At 42.0% G+C, this 25,836-nt stretch overlaps 2 protein-coding genes across 12 annotated transcripts in view; one reads left to right on the plus strand and one right to left on the minus strand.

Moving 5' to 3' along the window:
* NCAPG (non-SMC condensin I complex subunit G) overlaps positions 1-15,351 on the plus strand; it is a 39,830-nt gene extending 24,479 nt beyond the window's left edge. The window contains exons 12-21 of one of the 4 annotated variants that reach the window (XM_019480045.2): positions 45-155; positions 1,162-1,281; positions 1,616-1,855; positions 2,210-2,391; positions 5,161-5,335; positions 7,525-7,686; positions 9,382-9,526; positions 11,215-11,310; positions 14,038-14,110; positions 14,966-15,351. In XM_019480045.2, the coding sequence (XP_019335590.1) occupies positions 45-155; positions 1,162-1,281; positions 1,616-1,855; positions 2,210-2,391; positions 5,161-5,335; positions 7,525-7,686; positions 9,382-9,526; positions 11,215-11,310; positions 14,038-14,110; positions 14,966-15,122 (1,461 nt within the window). In that variant the 3' untranslated portion in view covers positions 15,123-15,351. The remainder of the gene's footprint in view (positions 1-44; positions 156-1,161; positions 1,282-1,615; positions 1,856-2,209; positions 2,392-5,160; positions 5,336-7,524; positions 7,687-9,381; positions 9,527-11,214; positions 11,311-14,037; positions 14,111-14,965) is intronic. The other 3 variants (XM_019480053.2, XM_006267224.3, XM_019480059.2) reach the window with 3 other exon arrangements.
* A 4,407-nt stretch (positions 15,352-19,758) lies between these two features.
* LCORL (ligand dependent nuclear receptor corepressor like) overlaps positions 19,759-25,836 on the minus strand; it is a 194,292-nt gene continuing 188,214 nt past the window's right edge. For 6 of the 8 annotated variants that reach the window (XM_019480065.2, XM_059721603.1, XM_059721600.1 and 3 more), the window contains one exon: positions 24,483-25,673. In XM_019480065.2, the coding sequence (XP_019335610.2) occupies positions 25,564-25,673 (110 nt within the window). In that variant the 3' untranslated portion in view covers positions 24,483-25,563. Of the gene's footprint in view, positions 20,686-24,482; positions 25,674-25,836 lie in introns of those variants that run through there. The other 2 variants (XM_014607685.3, XM_059721601.1) reach the window with 2 other exon arrangements.

Consider the following 25,836-nt stretch of genomic DNA (forward strand, 5'->3'; position numbering starts at 1 on the left):
TTTGTCTTCCTTTCCAAACAACAAACTTCTTGTTTGTCCTTAAGAATGATCCTGAAACACTACTGAAGTGTTTGATGATTTGTTATGAACTTCTCAAGCAGATGTCATTTGTGAAAGGAATAGGTTCAACCATGAATGGAATCGTTGAATCTCTGGTATGTAACGATAAACCCTACAACTTTACAGATATATAAATTGAAATGTATTTGTTCTAGTTTAATTTCATTTTGTCTTAAGTATCACACGTAGAAAAATTAGTCTTGTAATGCTTGCATCTCCAAACTGTTGTGATAACCATAAGCATACAAAAAAGGCATTTATCTTTAGTAGGATTTGTACCTTTGCATATGTATAAATATGTATTCATTTATAATTTTTAACTTCAATTTTTAAAGTACTCTTGGTACCGATGCAGTGGTTTTGTCCTGCTCTTAGTAGGGTCGCACTCATTGCCCTAGATGGGCAGCCCCTACCCCACTCCCTCCCTCTCTCCCTCAAAATGGGGGCCTCAGTCTGCCTGCCCGACTTACCAGCTAGACACTGCTCTCTATGCTACTGGGCTGCATTCCTGGCTGTGTGCATGCTGCGGCTGCACACATGCACGCAGATCCAATATGTGATTAATGCCTATTGGACTCAGCTGTTAATAGGCAGTTTCCCACTCTTTTCTGCAATGATATATGTCGGTGTATTTGGTGTGTGTGAGAAGTAAAAGCTACCTACTTAAATAATGTAGGCCCCAAAAGCAAATCATCAGACAACATGCACTCAGTTTTGTCTTGCTAGTGCATAAATGCAAGTGAATGTGGTATATGCGATAGAAGGTAGTGTGTAGATTTCCTCTTGAGCACCCAAATGCCACCCTATTCCACCTAGGAAAAGCCATTAATGGAAGTGATGCATGGGTCTTCTATTTTGTTACTGCATTTTTTGTGATTTAGCCTTCTACAAAAGTTGATGCCTTAAGTATTTTTTCAGAGACATGAGCAAGTGATATAGGCACCTAACAGGTAGAATAGAATCTGGCTCTTTGTCAAAAATGCATTTGTATACTGCATTTTATATATCTTTTTAACATGCATCTTCCAAGTATTTGTTTGCAAATGTTTAGGACAAAATACTACGTGTTAATTTTAATGCCAAAGCTATTGTTGTTGTTAGATACTGCCTGGAATAACTAATGTCCATCCAGCTGTAAGAAATATGGCTGTTCTTTGTTTGGGTTGTTGTGCATTGCAGGACAAGGACTTTGCCCATCAACACCTTGCATTACTTCTACAGGTAAAAAACTTTCTTGGGCCAAGAAATGGGTTGCAACTGCATAAACGAGTACTGACCAACAGGGCTAATTGTATAATGGGAACTGAATGGGTCCCCTGATATAGTTCCTTCTTTTACATATTACTAGGAGTTGAAATTTAAATTGGGGTGGTTGTTTTTTTTTGGTGCTATTATGAAGTTGCAGTTCTTCAATTTTTGTATATATTTGTATGACTAAATCCCTAAAACTCAGTTAAGTAAAGCTTGGGTCAGTTTTGCTTTATTAAAAGAAACTTGAATACCTCTGCAGTTGAGCATTCTTCCATCTTTCTTCCCCCCCCCCCCCCCAATCCAGGTTTTACAAATTGATGATATCACAGTAAAGCTAAGTGCTTTGAAAGCAGTGTTTGACCAGTTGATGTTGTTTGGAATAGAACCATTCAAAGTGAAAAAAACTAGTGATTCTGAAAGTGAAGATGCAGAGATCAGAAGTAGAGATTGTGAGGAAGAAGAAAATAAATGTAAAGAGGCTGAAGAAGAGACAGACACAGTTCACAATCTTCTACAACTCCTTTCCAGTTTCTTAGACAGTGAGGTAAAATATTGTATGAAATAAGATCAGACTATTCTATAGTTTCTGTCATCTTTAATTTTATTTTTGTAGGGAGATAAAAATTAATTATATGAAAACTCTAGAATTCTGTTAATATGGATTTGTATATTCAATGTACTTGGAGTTACTTCATTGTTATGACTTTTTGTCTGGGAATACTATTATAATGTTTCATTGAGGGTAACGATTGGAATCTTAAGCTGCACTAAATTTTGCAGGCATGATGCCAGGATGCATTCACATGCAGTTTGTTTTAACGTTTGGGCCTTACTTGCCCATGTATGTCAGTCAAAATACTACATTTTTGTATATGACAGTATTTTTTGCACTTTTAAGTTTTCAGAACTCAGGACAGAAGCTGCAGAAGGCCTAGTCAAACTGATGTTCTCTGGGAGATTAATTGGTGCCAGACTTCTTTCTCGCCTTGTCTTGTTGTGGTATAATCCAGTGACAGAAGATGATACTCGACTTAGACATTGTCTGGGAGTTTTCTTCCCTCTGTTTGCATATGCAAATAGGTATACATCTTTCTGTTACTCCATGTTAGAAGTATATGTTGCCTTTCTCTTCTCTGGCAGTTTTAGCAGAGTTTGTTCTTATTCTTTGCATATGTTGTATATGGGACATGGAGATTAAGAATAAGAATAAAATCCAGAATAAAAATCGTTTTATTTAATGGAGGATACGAATTGAATAAGTCTACCTTCTTTATTCCCCTTTACTTCTGTTCCTCCTCTCTTGCGCCCCCCCCCCCCCTTAAAATTTAGGTCCCTAAACCAACTCCCTAAGAAAGTGCAATGGCAGTTTAGATTCAACTTCTTTGACTTTTTTTTTTTTAATGAAATGTTAATTTTTAAGAAGGACCATTTTTTACTGTATTTATGGTGTTGTACGCCACAGCCAGACTGAAGTATCACTAGAGAATTTGCAGTGGAACTTCAAAAAGAAACACTGAGCACAGTGCTCAGCAGTTATGCAGATAGGTAGGTAGATTCATCTTTAAAGGGCTGAACTAGCAGCAGAATTGCTGATGTAGTTTTAGATGTGGAGATGTGAAGTTTAGAAAATAAGATAAAAAAGTAAACTGGCAGCTTTAAAGTCTTCCTTTTTTTTCTGCCTCACCCCCTCTTCCCCCCCCCCAAAAAAAAGGCTATCTGCCCTCAAAGGCATATTTTTGCTTTATAAGTTTGTTCTTGTTTTTAGTATAAGAGTCAGAACTGTTTAATGATATAATTCCATTATTTTCAATAGGAAGTTGAGTAATATTTCTGTGGCCTACGCATTGCTAATAAAAATAGTTGAGCTAGCTTTTAATTGACCTTTTGATTTCTCTTCCCACCCCACCCCCACACTCCATTTCTATGAACTTTAGTAATGAAGAAAAACTAGTTTCTCTGCTCTGCTTGCAGTCTCTAAATGTAGAATAATGGACTGTGACCGTAGCTGTATCAAGACCTTTCCTGGTTGCAGTAACATTCAGGAACATTGCCTTGAATACATACTTCACTGTATGTACCACCAAGTCAAGCTTGTGATTTTTTTTTTTTTGTGCGTGTACCCCTGAGTCATTGGTAACAGATTCCAACTCCTTTTCATGCCTCATGGGTAATCTTCCCTATTTTTACTCAAAAAGCATGGAAGAGAATGACAAAAGATAAGCTATAGGAGAAAAGCAAGGAAACAACACTCCTATAATTTTAGAACAGGCCAAATTGGTGGGAAAAACCATGTTTAATAATTCTCTCAATATCTGAGTATGAAAGCATCCAAATACTTCAGAACTAGGTTGATTAGGAACTCCCAGTACAAAGCCTATTTAGTTGAATTGATTTTTCTGAACTGATTGGGTTCAATTCTACGTGCTTGTCTAGCTTCTTGGGCTAGAAGAGCATCAGCTGTGAAAGAGGATGCCTGCCATTCAGAAAAGAAAAACTTACCAACTAATACTTTTTTTCTTTCTGACTTCTCCTGTAATCATAAATTCCTTAAGTAAATCTCTCCTGACTCTGAAACATACATATGATAAAAAGGCTAATACCTAGAGTTGAAATATTTTTCACTTAGAAGAAATTCTATTGCTGTAGTTGAGCTTTGGAAATACTAATCAGGCAAAGAAAGAGCCATGTCCAAAACCTGGAATCTGTTGTCAAGTGAGACTAGTGCTATTGGCTCAGACACATGTGCCTGAAATTAATTTTCCCGGGGTGGGGGGAGAGGTCAATCCGAGTGAAGAAATACTGCCAAAGCTGCTGCAGATGAGGGCTCTTGCTAGGGATCCTTTTTGTTGATTTGATTGTCTGCTTCGCATCAGAGGAAGGAGCAGTCTCTTATTCAAGAACAGTCAATACTCTTAAAATTTGCTCTTCTGTAAGTCTAAATCCTAGAACCCTTTCAACTGTCCCACCTGCAATTCATTAAGTATCTTAATTTTTACTCTAAATGATTAATTTTATCAAGGCTCATGCAGTTGCGATTTCAGGTTCCCATAGGCTGATTTAAAAATACTATTTTTCATTCTAAGCAAAGGAAGTACATGGATCCATATGGGTCTTACTGAGCCTGCATTGCTTTTAAGACAGATACAGACATATCTAGGATAGACTGGAAGTGGCAGCACTTCTGGAGACCTATCTGGATTAATCTCTCTCTAGAATCTACAAAAAGGCTTTATCAGGCCACCTACTTGGAGCTATAAGAAAACAAAACTACGAAGGAATTCTTTTTATTAGTACTCTGCTTAGTGAATTCTCATTGTTGTTTGGTTCTTATTTAACCTTGATTTGCTCAAAAAACAGACTTGCTAGCGAAAACCCAAGGCAGCTGCCTTGCTTCCTGCAGCAGCTTCCAGCATCATGTTTGGGGTGGGGTGGGACAGGAACATCTCAGGCAGAAAATCTGTCTGAAACTGGTAGAAAATGGCACAAAAAATGCATGTGTGAACTGAGCCCTTTTAACAATATGGATTGGCCAGGCCCTATTGCTTTCTCTGTCTACCAAACAGCCAATCCTTTGGATAGAGGAACAGGCTCTGGGGGTGCAGTCTCAGAAGTGAAATTCTGTATCTGGAGCCTGTCTGAAGACTTAGCTTTGTCTTTACTGGAGCAGCAAAAATGAACCCTTACAGTCTGCCTGGACTGTTTCTGTTTCTTCAGGGAATAAGGGTGAGAGGTCCACTTTGTAATGGGGTTGTGGATTTTCATGTTAGGAAAGAGGAAATTTTGGGATAAGTTAGAATATGCCTGGTTATTTCTATTTATTTTACTTTTGTTTATTTCTTTTTAAAATAGGGCTAATCAGGAATGCTTTGAGGAAGCTTACCTTCCAACCCTGCGAACGCTGTTTTATGCCCCTGCATCTTCACCTTTGACTGAAGTGGATATTGGTAATGTTTCTGAACTGTTAGTGGACCTGACAAGGCCCAGTGGACTGAATCCTCAGGCCAAAAATTCCCAAGATTACCAGGTATGTAGAACTTGGTTGAGAGAGTGTTACTTAGGCCCTTGACCTGACAGATCTTTATTTTAAGGCATGGTGGGATCTGATGTATGATTCCAACAGTCACGCCACCTGCCATGCCATGTATATTCAGCAGGACATGCACTTTTCGAATTGGGTATTAGATCCTAATTGTGCCTAAGTTTACCAGTGCAAGGGGAGCTCTGTACTTGCTCTACCCCACCCCAAACATGCTATGCTGAAAGCTGCTGCAGGCAACTGCCTTAGAATTTCTCTCAAAAATTTGTTCCTGAGCTAATCAAGGTTAAATAAGAACTCAACAACATGATCTTCTTGGTAAAAGGGGAGCCTTTTACCAAGAAGTTGAAACCTGGGTGCCCTTTGTCAGCTGGGGCTGGGGACCAAAGCAGTCTAGTCCCCAGCCATAGCTGAAAATCAGTCCAGTCAAAACCCCAGCTGAGGGGCACACAGGGTGTTTACGGGTCCCAGTGAATGGGGACCCTGAGTTCTGGCTGTGGCAGTCTGATTCTGGGGTCCCTCTGCCTGAAGATGAGTTGCACACATGGTTTTACATGTCCTGGAGTTAGGGACTCTAGACTTCTGCCTCTAGCCTGGTTGGATAGATGATGGGTGTGTCTCCATGCTGGATCCTCAGTTGAGTGTTGTGACCTGTCATAGGTCAAACCCAACCAGACACATGTCCAGTTTAAATCAAGGGTAGGCAAAGTACTGTCAATGGGCTGAATTCAGCCTGCCAATTGATTTGTATCTGGCCTGGAGCTCTCACCTGTGGTGCTCCGCATGGGACCAAGTCCTGCTCAGGGCAGCCTGTGAAGCATTCCAGCCCACACCCACCCTGTGCCCTGCAATGGCCCCATCCAGCACATGCAGCTTTCGAGATGGGCTGCTTCCACTGCTGCTGCAGCTACCCAGGTACTGCTTGGCTTCCTCTTCCTCCTTCTCCTGACCTTGCTGTGCCACTCTGGGCAGCAGGTAGCATAGGGGAGAAGCTGCAGTTGGGTGGCTCCTGACCCAGTGTGTGGTGTGGGTTACATGCTCCCAACATCTTCCACGCACTCCACCTGTCTGGAATGATGAGCAGCCACCTGTGGGCAGCCGAGTGGGTGGAAGACAGCCCCACTGGGAAGCTGTGTGCTCTGGCCAGGGCCAGAGTGGTGCCACTGGCAGGTGGGATTGTGGTGTGGGCTGGCCTGGGTGAGAGCAGGCAGGGCTCAGCCCCATGCAGAGCACTGCAGGGTCAGCTGTGGGCTGGCTAGTGGGGGCAGACTGCACCTGTGCTGAACCACCTGGGTGAGCTCTGCTGCATTCACCTCCTCCCTCCCTCCTGTCACCCCTGGCCAGCTCCTAGGACCTAGTGTGTGGCCAGTGCCCTCACCCCCCCCCCCCCCCCCCCTGCATGTCATCCCATTCCCCCCACCCCCCCATACAAGAGTAAAACTTTATTTTGAGGAGTTATCCAATTGCCTTTATATACACTACTCAGAAAAACATAAACCAGGACAAAATTATTTTTTTGAAATTAAAATATGTTATAGTAGATGTTTGTGTTTTAATACACGATTTGTTTTTACCTATACATTTTAGAAATCCTATCGTCTGAAAGATTGTATGTCCTTCTACAGCTCACCAAAACTTGTTAAATAGCATGCCATCCAAAATAATTGGCCATCCCTGATTTAAAGCATGATGCAAACAGGTCACAAAGTTGTTACGCATATGGAATTACTTTGTGGCTCATTTATTATATTATCATGCCTTAAATTTACTTGATCATATGGCTAGGTTACTTGTTAATCGCATCTTAAATATCATGTGTGTCAGGGTTCTTGGATATTTGTGATGACAGAATAAGAAATTCCCCAACCCAGTCATTGCCAGTACTCTGTCTCCGCAGTCCTTTTCTATTATTCCTCATCTGAAGGAATTGAGGGGTCACCACAAATGATTTCTCTAGTTTGCTGTTGTACGCTAACCTACTAAATTTTTAATAGAAGCTGTTGCGTATAAAGCCAGGCAAGGAAGCATACGTTAGTTGGATTGACTTAAATGCTGCTTTTTGAGAACCTGTTTTTACTATTTAATATAATTGATTCCTCAAGTGCTAACCTTTTTCACTGTCTTCTTCTGTAAGTAACTTACAACCAGTTTGCACATTATTCTTGTGACTCTTCCAGAATTTGACAGTACATGACAGCTTAGCCATGAAAATTTGCAACGCAATCTTAATGGACCCAACAGCACCAGATGTTCGTATTTATGCGAAAGCCTTGAGTTCTTTAGAACTCAGTAAATACTCCATAAAGGATCTTTTGATTCTATTTGATGAGATTCTTGAGGTAGGTACTAAGTAAATAATCTGCATAACACTTGATGTTAACATTAATGGCTAAAAATTTTGAATTTTTAAAGTAGATAAATTTGTTTTCTTTAAAGTATTTGTTTGAGTTATGAAAGTGGGTGGGTTTTTCTTTATATGGAAGTCTTTATTTTAAACATTGCATTAAAAATGAATTTAGAAAATCTTTAAACTTAAAGACTACTATAAACTGTTTTATGATTTAAATATATTTAACCACTCCAGGCAGTAGAATAAGCTGAAGCAGCATGCCCTGCGTTAAATTTGCCATAACAGTAAGATTTATGATGGATGTGCTGGAGCTTATTTCATTAAATGTAAATAAAATTGAATGAGTCCTTTACAGCCCAGATGATAGAATAGCTACTGGAAATACTTGCAGTTGAATGAGAGATTAAGATTTATCTCTGTTCAGTCTTCTCACAGTGCTTACACATGTACTTAACTTCAGGCTCCTTAGGCAGCAGGAAGGGACTTTGGTTTGAACTGAGGTGGGGGTGGATAGGTAAGGAGTAACAGAAAGATAATGTGGATAAAGGCTAGAAGTGAAAGCAGTCATACCCAGATTAGGTAGAAGGGAAAGAGCAATAAATTTCAGAGAAGCTGAGATGCAAGGACTGTAAGATCATATATGGGTTTAAAAAAGATGTGCGCTTGTGGGAAGAGTGCCACAGCATCTGTATATGCCAGAGTCTGCGCCATTTGATTTACCTCTGATTTCTCTTCAGCTGGTTGTAGCGGTCTCAGTAAAAGTGAACCAGGGGCCAAGGGTGGGCCAACTGCCAGTGTTCCTTTTCAAAGTGATGATACGCATACCTGGAACATACCAGCCTCTCCTTAGTTTGGCACAGGAGTTGGCAGTGTTTGGTGGGGGGCTACTTTAATGGCGCTTAGCTCCAAGCTATGCTGCGTTCACGTCCCCCCCAGCAGTTTTGCTGCTGTCTGGCTGCTGTGCAGGCAAAACACAATGATGCAGAAGATTTGTGGGCCAGATTACATGGCTTGGGGGGGCCATAGTTTGCCAACCCCTGGTCTAGTGCAGTGCATTTATACACTGAATGTCTTGCGTATTCTTAGTGTTTGCTGCTTTGTTTAACCAAATAAATCATAACATTTAAATTGTAGTCTTTTAGAGCTCTCCTGTATGATTGTATGCAATGATGTTATCAAAGATGGCACGTCTTCTCCTACAAAGTCATTAATGGGGTGTCAGTCAGCATATTTATTTCCAGAAGTTCTGATAGCTGACTGAACCACAGACATGGCTTACAAAAGTATGAAGGTGTAGGGGGTCATGCTACTTATCCTTCTTTTTTAGGTTGCTAATTATAAAATGGAACCAAGGGGCAACATTGATTTTAAAGTAGTCATATTCTTGAATTGAATCTAGACTTAACAACTTTGGCTTAACCTAGTCGCTCTCTTGTTTCTTAAGTAATTAATCTTGGGCCAGTAATTGGTAACTAACTAATTAACCAATACTTGGGTAGTGACAGTAATTAATAAGAAGTGCTTTGCTTTTAGTACAAGTAATTTGTGTCTGTGAAACACCTGGAGCTTGTTAAATTTTACCATATTTAAGGGACTATGACTCTAAGATACTAATTCATGGAAAATGTATAGAAACAATTAGTGTATAATTAAGCAATATTAATGTGAAATATTTCTTCCACAGAAAGTGAAAGATAAGTTGTGTCAAAGAGCTATTGAGAAAATCAAGACAGATTTAAGAAAACATAATGACATGGGCAAAGACCACTCTGCAGTTGTGCAGGACACTGGCACCACAACATCAGAAGATGTTAATCAAATTGAGGATGGTATGTAATGAAAGTAATTTAGCAAGAGGATGAATGAATCTCTGAATGGCATAAGTAGTTATCTAACTAAAACGGTAAATTCTTCTCTCTTTATCATGAAAACTTTAAAGTATCCAAGAAGTATTTAGCAAATGTTGCGCTTTTAAAATACTCTGCAACATTAGGCTAGTCTTTCTGATTTTTCTGTTGGCTTTTTACCTAGTTTCCCTGTTCCTTCTTTTAAAAACAGTGTCAGAGATTTCTCTCCACAACAGTTCCTTTATAAAGATGATGCCAGCTAGGGGACCTTTTGTTTAATAGATAGTTGAGGAGTTGTCAGTCTCCTGACTACTAGTGTCCACTAATTGGCATAGACATAACCTGGCCAAGATGCAACTAGATAACTTTCAATTCCTTTTTTGTTTGCAATCGACTTTCTGCATTTTTCCTCAAATTTTTTTTGTATTTTTTTTAAGACAGCATTTTATAACATAGTACAAATAGCAGTGTCATCTCCTTGTTGTTAACTTCCACATTTAGAGCCAGATTTGGGTCTTGTTTAAATGCGTAATGATGGTAGAAAGAAGACTTTTCATTCTCTGTAGTCTGTGTAGCAGCAATAATCTCTGTATTTTTTTTCAATCCCTGTACTACAAGTAGCCCAGGTACTATCTGTTAGCAGCTCCTGGTCTCATAATGTAGCTTTTCTTGGGATAGCTTGTATTTATTCAAATACTATACTCGCCTTTTCCTCAAAGATTAGATAAGGAAAATTGGGTTGCATCTTCAATGAGGACACTGGTTTCTGCAGGAGTTGTGTTAAGATTCTTCTGCTCATCCTCATTCCCCCTCCCCTTGGTACCTGTCAACATCTGAGAATCTACTTTTCTCTCCGATCCTGCTGAATTAAGGTTTTTGCATTCTCAGTTACATACATCTAAGCTATGGCTGTCAGAGTAAATCCTGTATCTTTTTCAGCAGCAGCATCTCTAAGCTGGGGTGGAGGGAATGAGACTGAGGGAAAGACTTTGCCCCTGCTCCACATGCCTGGAGTGGCATGTAAGATATTACTCACTCCCTCACCCTTTTTCTCAAGGAAAAATCTTTTTCTTTGTTCAGCTTTTTCAAAACAATGTGCATGTCTTATTTGGGGACTTGTGATATGTGAATAAATATGGTAGTACATTGTTAAATCGAACCTGACTAAAAAGTTGGCTTAAAGCCGTGACCCAGTTTCTTACCTAAATATCTAAGCATCTGTCTTAAGCTGTTTTTGAAGACCACTTCTTTGGTCTGCTGGTCTCAATGGTTTGTTTCTTCTGCCACATCGGTAGGCTGTATCAGGGCTTGAATTCCATCAGCTCTTGTACTGATAGTTCAGGAGTGCTGGTAGTCAAAAATAAATGTGTTAGTTAAGAAGTGCTACACAGCTTTCTGCTGCTTCTGCTTCTAGCTAACACTTTTTAATACAAAATTCCCACAAAAAGACTTGGAATTTTATATTTCAGAATGCACCTTCCTGTGGCAGCAGTCTAGTATCCTGGGGATAAAATACCCACTCTGCCAGGATTCCCATTATCTTTATGTCCACTTTTAGTTTAGAAAAAAAAAATGGGACTGAAAGTTTTAAAAAATTATAACGGAAGTCTTTATTTTAGTTTTTTAAAGAACTGCTATGATTTCTTCTGATGTACTGTTCTGTTAAACAGAAGAGAAGAAAGCAACTGATCAAACTCCTGTTAATGAAGATGATAAACAAAATGCAACCAGAAAGATGAAATCTACCAGTTGCAAGACGAATGGAGGTATGCGCTAACTTCAGGTTTTGGTAGCTCATTATCTATTACTTTAAATCAGGGCTGCCCAACTTAGGTTGTGGGATTCATGCTGTGGGGGGCTGCAGCAGTGTGGCCCATGGGCCATAGGTCATGTCTATCCCAGTTCTGCCCCCACCCTTGCACCATGCACATAGGCATTCCTTGTCCCCCTCCACTGTACCAATAACATGAGTGCTACTTCCCCCTCCACCACCACCATGTGCATGGACACAGGTGCCCCAGTCTCACTTTCAGCTCCCAGGGCACAAACTCCTCATCTGCACTGCACTAATGCTCCATGCCATAGGCTTCCCAGGCATCATGGCTGTTCCATTCTGCTTCCTCCCATCTGCTGGGGTGGGGCAGGAAGCAGAAATCTGAAGGATGGGAAGCCTGGAGTCAAAAGTGGCTCCTACTTCTGCTGAAGCCAGTGAGTGGGGGAGCATCAGGTGGGTGGATGCCGATAGCTGCAAATTAATCTCTTGTAGGCTGTACATGGCTTGTGGGCTGTCTCTTGGGCAGCCCTCCTTTAAAGGAAAAAAATATAGATTTTTTGTAAAGCCTACATGCAGTGTAGTTCTTTGACATGTTTTAAATTCTCAGGGTGGTAGGGTTTTTGTTCAAGTTTGAGCAACTGTGATTTACCATTCATTTTCCAGTAGTCTAATATTGTAATATGACATCACCTTCCTGGTGTCATCAATATTGTTACTTCTTAGAATATGGTAGTTGCCTGCAGAAGTGTCATTATTTTAATGAAGATGTTTGAAATTCAAATCCAGTTTACAAACTTGAATGACGCTAGAGACTTCCCACATTGAGTTTATTTTGCTCAATAAAGCATTCTGTACATTTTAAGCTAAATATTTTCCTTAAATGGTTAACTTGCCCAGGATAAAGCAGTGCTATGTTATCTGTGATTGTGGCTCTGGAAATTGGAACTGTGGCTTATAAGAAGTTTCTACTTGTGCTTGACAGTTCTGTACTTTATTCATAATAACACAATGTCAAGTATATCATGTTGTTTGTTACTGCAGAGTAAATTTTATCACTGGGCACTGAACATCACATTTCTGAATGAATAAGAAGGTGTTTAAAAACTTGAGAAATTAATTTGAGCCTCTCCATGTGGAGTCTACTTGTACTGTGAATATGCATCTTCTGTAAAGGAGATTGACTGTTTTCATCAGCAGTGTCTGGTAGTAGTCACATATGCAGCCTGCAGGCATGATCTCCCTCCAGAGGGCATGAACAGAACTCCACATGCCACTTGCATCCTCCTGACCTGGAACTGGAAGAACTTGTCTATATCACCCTTGCGTCAGTGTTGGCAGCACGTGTCACTAGGATGCCTCAGCCAGTATCTTCTGCTCTGAGCTTGTTCGGAGCTTGATTTGTTTACACACATCCACATGCTTAGCTTAGGTAAATTAGTTTAATCCCAGGGGAGCTGCACTGGCTAGATTCTCTAGCTCTAAATCACCCCCCTCTTGTGGTGGGGTAACTTTTTAAAATGGAGTCATAAGTGCCTTTGAGGGGGCAACCATATCAGGTGCACAGCTTGTAAGCCATTTGAGAGATGCACGCAAATATCTTGGTCGTCTAGGCCAGGAGTGTTCAACCTCCAGCCCATGGGCCAGATATGACCTGCAGTGCTGTCATCTGCCCCACCTGGCTTCTCATAGGTCTGGAAATTTGGAGGTGGCACTGGCACTGCTCCTCTGATGCCAAATCTCTAGATCCGTGGGGAGCCCTGGCCCCTATGCACTGGATCCAGTGCCCCATCCGTGTGCAGGCCTGGGCAGGTTGGTGCTGCGCCTCAGTGCCCAATCCCAGCATAGAGGGCTTTGAAAGAGTGATGCTGGGTCCAAGGGCCTGATCCCAATGTGCAGTGGAGTGGGGGTGGGCTGGGCTCCCAGGGTCCAATATCAGCAGGCAGGGCAGGGAAGGGTGGTACTGGACCCCCAAGGCCTGATCCAGCCCGTACAAAGGCTCTGAACCATTCATCTGAGCACCACAGATCTAGACTGAAGCTACTTCTGGTGGAGAAGCTCATGGGGGCAACACTAGGTTCATCAATACATGAGCATAAAGTTTCAGTCTCACCCTCAAAAACAGCAAACAACTCCTCTTCTCTTCTCCCCCCCCCCCCCCCCCCCCCCCCCAAGATCCCCATCTGTGAGCGAGGCAATGACCCTAGGGTTTAGGGGCCAACAAGAATTCAGTCATCATCTAAGGTAAAGTAATGGTATCTCTGGTTGTGCAGATTGGTACTTCTAGGTCTGCTTCATCCCACTTCACGATAGTGTCTCTTAATATAGTGCAGAGGTGTTGAACTTGGCTGGTGCCATGGGCTGGCTCCACACAGGGCAGAGGCTGGCTAGATGGCCACAGGCTTACCAAAGGCTGTCTTGCAGCCCTGGCTTGCCCCCCAGCTGCCAGGGATCATGTCCACTGGCACCACAAGGCCCTAGATTCAGTGGCTGGCCACTTCCACTTGAAGGAGCTGATGTTGTGAGTACATCTTAACTGACTGACTGACTTAACCTGAAATAAGTCTTCTTTGGTCAGGCATCATACTTAGTAAACCTAGGGATTGGCATTGGAAAAAGTAGGGGAGGTAAAATGAAAAGTTGCTAGCCATTTAAAGCTATGGAGTTGTTTTGAATATAAGGAACAGTGTAGTTTTGCTGGTAACTTTTACTTCTGTTTTAGGACGAAGAAAAGTAACTACAGAAGCCATGAATAAAAGACGAAGAAATAAAACTATAGAGTTTGACAGTGAAAGGTAAGTTTTACACATGAATTGCTAATGTATATAGCTTAAATTGAAAAATAGCAAGTAAGCTTTGGACAAATAAAACCTTTCCACTGGTGTAATCTGTTAGGCTAGAAAAAAAACAGCAGACATGATGCAGACCCCTTAACCTCGGATAGCTTTGTCCTATTTGATGGAGGATTCCCCTGAAAGTATCAGGGATAAGAACCCAGTGTAATTTTATTTGGTTTATATTTTGTCTTGTCCATTTGCTAAAGGCAGATGGGCTGTTATCTGCCTCCTATGCCCCCTGGTAGTGAGTTAGAATAATAGCTGGTTACTGTATGAGTATCCCCCAATAGTTGCACATTCATCTGTTTCTGGTCCTGATATAATTTATATTCTTTTTTGCATATTGGCATGAAATAAATGACTGAGTCCAGCACCTTAGTAAATTGATAGGCTTTCTGAGATTGGCATTTGGCAATAAACTAAACACAATGCAGTCCTCCTCATCCTGCTTTGTCAGGTATAAATGGCATTCCAGCCTGTTAATTTCCTTGGAACTTTACTGTCTGTGGGTGTGTGATCAAACAGATGCCCCATTAACTTCAGTGTGATCCTGAACAGACCTTTTCATTTGCTTGAATACTTTGTTTACTCGTATGTACCCTTGTGGTAAAATGACAGCTTTTACATATACTTTGCAACTGTCAACATTTGGTTAATCCTCTGTAGTGATTGTGGTGTTTTTGGACTGATACGTAGCTGTTCAAAAATATTAAGCTATATGTAGAGCAGCATTTTTTTTATTCTTTAAAAACAATACATCTTATTTTGTATTTTGAAGGCTGTATATTTTATTAAATTTAAATTTACTTACAGTTTTGTTTGTGGCCCTCTTAAATATGTTAGTGGGGACGAAGTTCCAGAACCAGTTTCCGTGCCAAGTTCGAGACCATCCAGACGAGCGAAAACAGCAGCAATTGAAAAAACAAGGATGAATCTTACAGGACTTATTAATGAAGCGGCAGATGAGTGAAGACCAAGGGAGAAGAGTTCTTTAATAAACTCTTGTAGCTCTTTATAAGGGGCTTCCAAAAATAAGCTGTTTTGCTTTAAATCCTGTTTTTTACTCTTTTTGTATATTTTAACTGTTTTTAAATTCTGAAGCTCCCATTTAACTTTAAACTACTTTTAATTTTGACAGTCATTCCAAAGTTACAAAAATGATTTTGTTTGCATAATAAAAGTATAAAATTTTACTAAAACTTGGTTTCTGATTTTACCTTTTAAAAAAGAAAAGTGCCTTTAAAATTTTCATTTGAAAGGTTCTGTTACTGTGAAATAGCAGTAGTGCTTTTCATATTTCAAAGCTCACTGTTGTGTTTCTGGTTGTGTTTAATGCCACACAGGCAGCAAGCTATAAATTGTGATGGGTTTTCCAGAATTAGTACATCTTAATGTGTCTATTTTTATTATTTATGGGCTTGCTTATTTTCTAGATGTGAAGAGAGGAGACCTGGTTATTTTATTATTGATATATGGGATAAATCAGGGGTGGGCAAAGTACAGCCTGTGGCTAGAGTCAGCCTGCTAAGGGATTCTGTCTGGCCCATGTGTTAGGTCCCTTGGCCGCACCTGGCATGGGGGCAGTCCGGGCTGTGGAGCACGTAGAGGGCACGGGCGGTGTGGCATCCAGACTTGCTTCCTGGCAGCCCCCTGCCTAGCTGCTGCTGCTGCCCATGTCTCCGTTGCTGCCACCACTCTGGCCCCACTGCTCAGCCACCTCAGCCTGTCTGCCCTGCACCCATTGCTGGGGGCATTGGGTGGAGTAGATGGGTAGGCAGGTGGGGTTTCCATGGAGACTGGCCTGGGCCATGTGGGCAGGGCATGCTGAGCTGGGCAGATGGGATGGTGCTATGGGTAGGTGGGGCTGGGATCATGGGCCTGGAAAGGAATTTTTGCACTGCCCCTGCTCTGCTCTGCTCTGCTCTGTTGGGTCAACACCTGCCCAGCCCCCCCACTTGCTAGCTCACAACAGTTCAAAGTAACTCTTCCTTCCAGCCCAAATAATTGCCCACCTCTAGCATAAATGGACATTAATTCTGGTCAATCCTTCCTGCAGACACAGATATATTGATTATGTACAATATTTAAAATACAAGGCCAGATCCTTTTCTGCCCATTGTCATAGTGTGATTTTATTTTTTTAAACTCTGCTCAAATACCTGAAAAACTGATGACATATCAGAAAGGTGGGTAGTTGTCCTCACTGCTTTTTGTGACTTAGGTTTAAAGCTAAGAAACCACAGTACAAAAGTAGAGACTAATAGTTTTTTTTCAAGAACGTGAACAGTGTTAAATAACTCTAAATGTAATCCTAAATGCCTCGTGGGGAAAGAGCAGGGGAGGGGAACCCAATGTCTTAATTTTCATGTCATTATCTAGAATCAATATTGTATTGGTTTCAAAAAATCACTATGGTTCTCCCTCTGCATTTCTTGTATGGGTACCTAAAAACAGTAAAAACCCCCCAATACTTCGACGTATTATTGGCGTGTCAGACTCGATATTGTTGCACTTCCACTGAAATTCAGAATATTCTTAAGTTTACAGTTACTAATTAATCTTCAAGAAAAGTCCAGTGGTCTTATCTAGAAATTGCAAAACTTGTTACCTTGTTATCCTTTTTCAGGCAAAGCCTCCTCGTCCTTGCTGCTCAAAAAAGTAGAGATGGACTGGCATAGCCATACCATATCAGATCACCGATTAAAAGGAAAATGAACATTATTGGCTACTGGCTTTTTTTGGCCAGTGTACCTGATAATATATCGATAAATATAATGCGTCTTATGGCCGGGGCCCCAGATGCAATGTGTACGCGCGCAGCCTCACGCATGTGGCCAGGAATGCAGCCAGGCAGTGTGGAAAGCAGTACCATGCAGGTAAGTCTGTGTAGGGGAAGGGGCATGGGGGGGTGGAAGATTGAGGATCCCAGGATGAGGCAGAGGCGGGCTGGGGGTGCTGCCCAGCCAGGGCAGTGAATGGGGCCCAGGGCAGGGAGCAGAACAGCTGTGGGTGGTTCATCCAGGGAGGTGTGGGGTGGGAGGGGCGTGGAGAAGAGGTTGCAGCTCCCTGCTGTTGCGTGCACCCCTGGGGGAGGCATGGGGGGGCATGTGCACCCCTGGATTTGTGTGCGGCATGCAAGCTAGCTGCCTGCTGTGGACTTAGGGCTGTCCGCCTTGTTGCCTTTGCCCCAGGAGCCACGTGCTGGCCATGTACCTTCTGCAGGTCCAGCAGTGGTGGTGGTGGTGATTTGTGCCTCTGCTGCCAGGAAGGCAAAGAGACCTGAGCCCACAGCGGGCAGCCTTCAACTGCCCTCGCCCTGCATGGCTCTGGTTAGAAGTGTCCCTGCACCTAAAAGTGGTGGCATGCTTGAACTAAAGCTCATTTGACAAGCTTTAGTTCAAGTGCCCCCTGCCATCTTTAAGCACGAGGATGCTGATCCCAAGGACGAGGCACCCATGGCTCTGTCACATTCCCTGCCCTGGTCCTGGGGTCCCATTCACCACCCTGGCTGGGCAACGCCCCCTGATCCACTCCCTTCTTCACTGTGAGGGCCTTGATCTGCATGCCCCAGTTCCCTCCACACTTACCTGCAGGGTGCTGCTCTCCACGCTGCCCAGCTGAATTCCTGTAAATCACTTATCTGATCTGCATTGGCCAGTATGCCTGGCGAAGAATCAGCTACTGGTATTGGCCAAGAAAATCTTTTTTGGTGCACCCCTACAAGCAAGATCCCAAATCTGTCTAAATAACTTAATTGTGATCTACACTTTTATAAACTTATCAAATAATCTCTGGGTTTTACTCTGTTTTTACAGGCAATCCCCGCTTAGCACTCTTAATTGGTTCTTGAAAAAATGAGCGTTAAACAAAACAATGTTTTTGAAGACCGAAGATGTCGACTGAAAGTGTTTATAATGACCCAAGATGGCAACTGCGAGTGTTATAACAAAACTCGCTGACCGCTAAGTGGAATCGGGTATCAATGGAAAATGAGTTACAGTGAAATAGTGCTAAGTGACACAGTGTTAAGCGGGGGTTTACCTGTATGGTAACAAATGCTTAGAGTATCTTGATTTGTAGTACATTGATACTGCTGATGACAAGGTTGCTGATTTCACTGAAGTATGTATTTTGTGTGGTTTGTTTTTTTGTTTTTTTTTTAATTCAGTAGGGCTGTTTCCTGATTTTCCTGCTGCTCAAATTAAGAAGTTACAGTACATCCTCAGAAAGTCTGAAAGGGATGAAGGGTCATAATGTTTCTCTATAGCAAACAGATTGCTATGAACATAACAGAGTGCTTTGCTCTCTATGCTGGGAGACTCCACATCAGGCGTGTCCTGACTGAGTCCTTCATAGAACCTGAGGTTGGTACAGGTACACGGTGGCAGAGCCATTCAGGTGTTTGGTACAGATCTCAAGACATGAATTCAAGGGGAACCACAGTCAAGCCAGATGTAAATAGGCACCTGGACACACAAGCTGGAAGTGGCTGGGGACAGTGCCAGCCATGCTTCGTTTTAAATGCTTGTCAGGTATCTTTGCCCATTAGGGGTGTGGCCCCATGTACGCTTGCAATGGTTGCCAGTTATTGGAATGCTGTGACTTATTAAAGTTGCTTTGTTGGATAATTCTCACCTAAATTAGAGCAACTTTGCAATGCCATGTAGCATTTGTTCATGTTTTTAACTGCACTCAGTGTAGTTAAATTAAGTTGAATGTGTGACATGATGCTAGATCAGTATTGCCCAACCTTGTCACCCTTCAGCCAGATGGGCAGTACCAGGCTGGCCTGTGAGCTGGATCCAGCTGGGTGTGATGGGGTGGCAATCCAGGGTCTGGTGCTGGCTTGGCTGGAACTCAACTGCATGGGAACAACTTTGCTGAGGCTGTATTCATGTGGGGCCTGAAAATTTAGGTGGGTAACCAGGAGACTGTAGGCTGGATCCGGCCCATAAGCCAGGGGTTGAATACCTCTCCTAGATCATCAAGAGCTACACGTTTCTCTGGGTAACAAGGCTCTGTTATGATCTCTCTGTATTCTGTAATCTTATTTTCTGCTGTCTGACATATGAGTGGCTTAATAACTCTCAGGAATCTCTTGTGGCTGTGAATTCTTATAAAATGTGGCTGAAGTGTTTCAAGTACTGACCTGTACCAGTGACTAACTAAACCCCATGAGAAAAGACTACATCTTTGCAACTTTGGTCTTCATAGAGATCCAGATCTGGCCTGCTGGCCAGGGGTTGAATTTAGATTACAAGTAAGTTCAGGTGCATTTGTAAACATACACCGCTGTCTGAGAAGTAAGCTTTTTTCCAGGTACGTGACACTTGAGTCTCAGGAAGTAACAGATGAAGAACTTCGTGAATTAAGAAACCTTTAGCTCTCCCTGAAGTAAAGGAAGAAGTGAAGTAGGTTCCTCTTTAAGTACCAGTACTGTATTCTTGAATTAATGTATGCATACCTTTTATAAGAAGTTTTGTATAACCACAGCTGAAGCTGATTTACCCTTGGAATGTAGGTAGTAAAGACTTACTCCTACACAAATGTATGATTTTGAAAAATACAATTAATTTCTAAACTGCAATAAAACCATGACAGTGGAAAAGGGTTTACATCCACTTTAATTCCTGACAGGCATAAATTCATAGAAACAAAGGGGAAAAAATAGGCCACTGCAGTAGAAACCTCAAAAGTGCAGATACAGGTTTGTTGAATAACAATCTTTCAAGAGATTTCTTTTACGTTGGTGGCCTTTTTAGACTCTACAGCTTTGAAACACTGGCACACAAAAGTTCATAGGCTAAATGGGAGGGGGAACCAAAAGAAACCTTCCTCAAAAAATGAAAACTTACTACATCATCTGAAGCGGTGTTCTATATGTTTCCAACATTTATGGAGGACCCTTTTTGATTACCTTTTGCCATCTCTTACTGCTTTTCTTCGAGGTAGCCAGTCTCCCCATTTTGAAGAAGTGATAGGAAGCTCGATCACCATAAGCCTTGGCACAGTTAAATGACTGATGTCATATATTACATAAAATATATTAACTTTTGTGCAAAAAAATAAAATTGGGCAATTGAAAGGACATAGAAAAATCACAATACTATTAAAAGGGAAACATCTGATTCTGACAGAAGATTTGTACTGCAAAATTCCATGATGGTCAGATGCAAAACCTCATGTAAAAAAAAAAAATACAAAGAGTACATCAAAATGGATAATGCTAGTGATTAATATAAAGCCAAATCACACAAGATCGTTTCAAGATCAATGTAACAAATGCTAATTATTCAGCAGAATAAATCAAGAACAATGTACAAAACAATAGTGCAAGAAGAGCTGCAATCTATTTGTTCTCATCACTTTTGAGATTTTGGTTAAAAACTTTACAGCTGGCGAGAGAGGCTGCTGCAAAACTCAGATTCCACTGGGTGGGCTGGTTAAGGCACATCTTTATGGACTTCAAAGGTTGGTTGGCTGCATTCACATCTAATAAATTCTGCTTCTCCAAGACTTTCACTTGTAGCGTGCTGTGGGGAAGGGAAGGAGTTCAAAGAACATTAGTCCATTGCATTTCTAAAGCAGGCAAATTTCAACATGAAGAAAGGCATTTTTGTTAGATTAAACGCATTATTTCTGCAGTAGCCTCTACAGGGATTGGACCCCTATTGTGCTGCACTCCTTTAGTGCACACACTTAGGCAGACTCAGGGTTTGTCTTGGCTGCAGAGTTAACTTTAGTCATAACTCAAGTCCCGTTGACATGTACAGCTGGTGCTAGTGCAACTTGTCAGCAGCTTCAAAAACCAGCTTGTGTGTTAATTTGCAGTGAGGTCTAAGCTGAAAGGTGTTAACTTTGCAGTGAAAAGTGCCTCAGTTCCTGTTCCAACGAACTTATTAGAAAAGACTATTTCACTTACTGCTAAATTGATCATGGTTCTATTTACAACAGCCACAGTCAGGCTGGATAATGCTCATTTAGAAAAAGAAAATCAGGAAAACACAATTTGCACACAGAAAAAGGGCTTTATTTTACTTACTGAAATCAGTAGGGAATATACAGTTTAATGGGAAAAAGCCTTCTCACTGCCAGGAAAAGCATTATAATTGCATATATTCAAAAGCCAGAAGTTAAATAGTTTGAATTTTGTCTTGATAATTTCTAGAAAATACTTCATTTCAGGTCTTCCTAAACCTGCTCTCTGTCAAAGGGAAATATTTTGGGTTCCCTACTCCTCCCTGGTGTTCAAGGGGAGATTTTCAGATGTCCAGGTCTAGTTTCACAGTTTCTCAACACCGAGAATAAAAAAACCACAAGCAAGTCAAGAATTCCAACTTCTGCTTTACGGTGAGAAACTAAATTTGCTGTAAGAAAAAAGGGAAGGAGCTGATTGCTTGTCATCTATAAATACCTACACACAGACTTGTGATAGTAAAGTGCTTTTTAAATTAGCAGGTGAGCATGAGTTCCAAGGGCAAGAAGCTGCAGCCAAGCAAGTTCAGACAGGAAAGAAGGTGCACATCTGCTTAATTTCCATCACTGACACACAAACTCACCTAGACACCATGGCTGGGCCATCACTTAAAGGTACTAAATTAGGACCTAGCTGTCTAACATCTGCTCTAGCTCAGCCACAAAACTTCAACTTCATGAGGAATCACTGGACAAGAACAGCAGCTCCTAACCTTAAAAAAAAATCTAGGAATGAGTCTATTTTGAAATGGATCTGAACCTTTCTGTTTGCTGGAGGTTAATGGAATAGCTAAAGGAAGACCTGGAGGAAGACCTTGAACAGCATCTGCCTTTTCAGGGTGATGGCATTGTTTTCCTGCAGAGTAACAGACTTAGAAACTCTGGCTTACACCCACAAGTTCCAACCTCGAGCGGGATGTTTTCCTTCAGTAGAACTTGGGGATGGATCTGCCTTGCTTATATTCCCTTGTACTCTGGCCCAAAGGGATGACACTTATTTATTCATACCTCCAAGTATATGCTTCCATTGCTGCTGCTGCTCCCTGTGGCCTTTTTGCCTTTCCTTTCATCCCAGTCCCAGAAAGTTCTGTTGTTTGGGAGGGGAGAAAGGTTTCATACAGTCTTGCAGTTTTGAACTAAGCAGCACTTGGAAAAGAAAGAACTTATACCAACGGGCAGCTTACCTGAATTTTCAGCCTGGGTAGAGGTGAACCTTTGCTTACCGGTGTTGGCAAAGGATGACAGATTAAGCTTGTCACTACTCTACTCTAACCCATAAGACTGAAATTTGCAGCATTGGGCCCATCTACACATGCACTTGATCTAGCCTAACTTTACTCTGGTGTAAGCCACTCTGGAGTAAGTGCTTTTGGCAGGTGTCTACACACGTAGCAGTTAGGGAGAAGATTTGCTGCTCTTTGCACCAAGTTTTATGCAGCCCTGCAATAGGTCCCTGCTGCCACCAGGTACAGCGCAAGGCTCCTGCTGGGTCCTAGCCCAGGGGCTAGTGGAGAGCCCTGGACCAGGAGACAGCTTTCTCTTGGCCCTGGGTGGAGGCCGGGGGCTGTCTGCTGCTAAGGTGGGGACAAATGTCCCCCTGTTCCAGCACCAGGGAGCTCCTGGCTCTGGCTCCTTGATCAGGGCAGGGGACTTGGAAAGAGTTACAGGGGAGGGGCAAGTCCCAACCCCCTGCCCCAATCTCCTGGTGGGGCAGTTAGAAGCTAGCTTGCTGCTCGAGCAGTGGATTGGGCACAGGGCTGGAGCCTGTCCCTGACCAGGACAGTTCCCAGCCAGTCATACACCGGGCGGAGGCTGAGCAGCTTGTTTCCCGCTCAGCTCTGTGAGCCCAGAGCTGGGGGGGAACAGCCTGTGGGGAGCTTGTTCCCTGCCCAGCTCCATGAGTGCAGGGCTAAGAGGGGGACAAGCTCCCCAGCCTGTTCCCCCAGCTCTACACTCATGAAGCTGGACAGGGAACAGGCTCCTCTGCCCCCGCCTTTGGGGAGCTCCGAGTGCTAGCTCTGTAACCACTGGCTGGTGCTGGAAGATCCTTATCTCCCAACACTGGGTCTGTGACCGCAGGGTCTCCCAGCACCAGCCCTGTGGCTACAGAGCCAGTGCTGGGAGATAAGTCTCCCTGCCCCTGCTCCCCAGTCATGATCTTGGAGTAAGAGGCTTGAAGCTCCCTGCTGCCAGGGCAGAGGGACATAGTCCCTGCCTGGTTTCCTGTGGCAGAGACCATCCTGGCAGCAGACAGCTCCCGGGGACAATCAGCTATCTCCTTCCCCCTGTTGGACAGCTGACTGAGAGCATACTTTGCTCCCAGTCAGGTGCCTATACCAATGCTACTATGCTGTTACTAATCTCGAGTAAATTTGCTACTTGCATTTGCAGGTAGCAAATTTACTCGGGATTAAGGAGGTTTACTGTGTAGTAAGCATGTGCACTTATGCACATGCTTACTTCACATAAACTATGCTAATGTGCAGTTAAGTATTTTGTGTAGATGTTTCATACATGAAACAGGAATTTTAGAAGACAGAAATATAGGCAACACCTGTACTCTAAGAAATAAAGTAATTAGCTCACATAGATACAAAATCAATTTGGTCATTTCTCAGGTGTTGAAATGTGAAAATAAGTTTGATAAAGAAAAGGTGCTTTTTAGGACAAAGTCAAAGCTTGAGCAATTAGCAAGTATGACAATACTTGAGCTTTAGGACAAAGTCCTGCTTACACACACACACACACATATATATTTATTTATTAATGGATATATATATATATATTTCCATCAATCATAAGCTTTTTCAATCATAAGATTTGAGAGCTTGATTGATAAAAAATAACTGGTTAAGCTAACCAGTTGGAACCAGGGCTACAAGACCATAATATTTTGTGTGGGTTTCTGTTAATTAAAAAACAAGAATTATAATTAGTTTTTTTACAAACTCAGCAGCAGTTGGTAACTGCTGTATCATGATCTTATTGCTATGGAAGCACTCATGATGCCTATCATGGCTTTTTCAAAAAATGCAACATTAAGAAACAGAATCAGGAAACAGTATATACATCCCCCCTCCCCCTTCCTCCTCCTCTTCTCCCCCACCCTGCCCCCCTCCCCCCCTCCATCAAAAAAAAAAAAGCAGCCTAGGCAAATGTTTGAGGGGAAACAGGTTTCTTTTGGAAACCTGTGGAAAGAAATGGCTTCAAGGTTTACATTTTTTTTGATTGTCAGCCAGAGCATATTTCCTTTTCTCTGTTTCTCTCATGTATCAGTTCATTTCTTAGTCCTCTATGCAGCAAGTAATAGTTTTTGTAGGTATTTAAATAGCACAAAAGTTTAAAAACAACCATAGTTATTTAAGAAACATTTATTTTAAGTTTTTTTTTTTTTAAGTATGCAATCTATAATGCACATACGAGAAGAAATCTTTTATAAAACCTGTTGCGATTGTTTGGCAGGTTTTACAGCACAGTTCTTAAAATGTTTTTTTTTCCCAAAGCTAAGTATGTACATTCTGGCGTTCAAGCATTAAACACATGTTTTCTAAGTAACGGATGTATGTGTAAAATTTCTAATGTCTACAACTGTTCTGCTTAATGCTTCCACACAGACATCCTTTGGCTGGGAAGAGCAGAGCTGCAGATTACACCATGATCCTAAGGCTGGATCTCATTCTCTTCTCCACTCCGTCTGAGAGTTGGTGGCTGCGCTGGGTATGAAATCTGAGATTCCCGCCTCCATTGCATCATTCCCTCCTCTCCCTGGTGCCCTCTCTATAAGCTGTTCCACTTGAACAAGTAGAAAGGGGTTGAATGGGTGCCAGCCTCCAACTCCATGGGAGAGAGCAGAAGACCACTAGTATTAATTTGTTTGCTCTTTCCGTTGATGTTATGACCATCCTCTAGGGAGAAAGCAGTCACCCAGGAGTAGCTTTGCCAAAAGCCAGGAGGTGGGAGGAGCCAGTGCAGAAGTACAGGTCTTCAGTACAGATAACTCTAGCCTCCACTGAATGCCTAAGATCTGCGGCTTATATGATCCAAACACTTTGACAGATCCATAGCTGAGCTGCCGAAATCTTGCTCTGCAAAGAGGATGTTTTAAAGGAAGCTCTGCAAGTGAACGCTTGTTTTTTATTTCCAATGCAAGAACACCCTGGGAAAGGGAGGATATGGCTCATTGACAACAATGTCATGTAAACAGTGTGAAACTGCAGTCTCCCTTAACCAAGATGGAACATTTTGCCTTACAGCAAAACAAACAGCAACTTGCTAAATTTGATCTATCACCTACAGAAAGGCTTTACGTTTCTAGTTCTGAAACAGTCTGCTTAATGACAGCAATGATTTCTCAGTTTCATGTTCATTCACAGTATTACATATTTATCAGGGACTATGTGGCATGCATTCATCTTGAAAATACATGGCTTTTGAAGTTAGGCTTGGGTACTTCCATGCAGTGGCATTTGAATTGGGGTCATGGAGTATTCAACAGCTCTGCTTGCAAATCCACCCAGCAAAGACAGTCCAACAGGATTAAGAGGCCCTATGAAAAAAAAGTGAGCAATTAAACATGGGATTTAATAAATATTCAAAATATCTGAGTGACTAATATATAGCATCTGGCACAAAAAATGGAAATAATTCAAACTGTTCTCTCTGCTTTATAGCTGCACATGGGCAAACCAGTCCTACCCTTCCCTTGTCCT

Source organism: Alligator mississippiensis, chromosome 2, assembly GCF_030867095.1.
Source record: "Alligator mississippiensis isolate rAllMis1 chromosome 2, rAllMis1, whole genome shotgun sequence".
In the NCBI taxonomy this organism is placed as follows: Eukaryota; Metazoa; Chordata; order Crocodylia; family Alligatoridae; genus Alligator; species Alligator mississippiensis.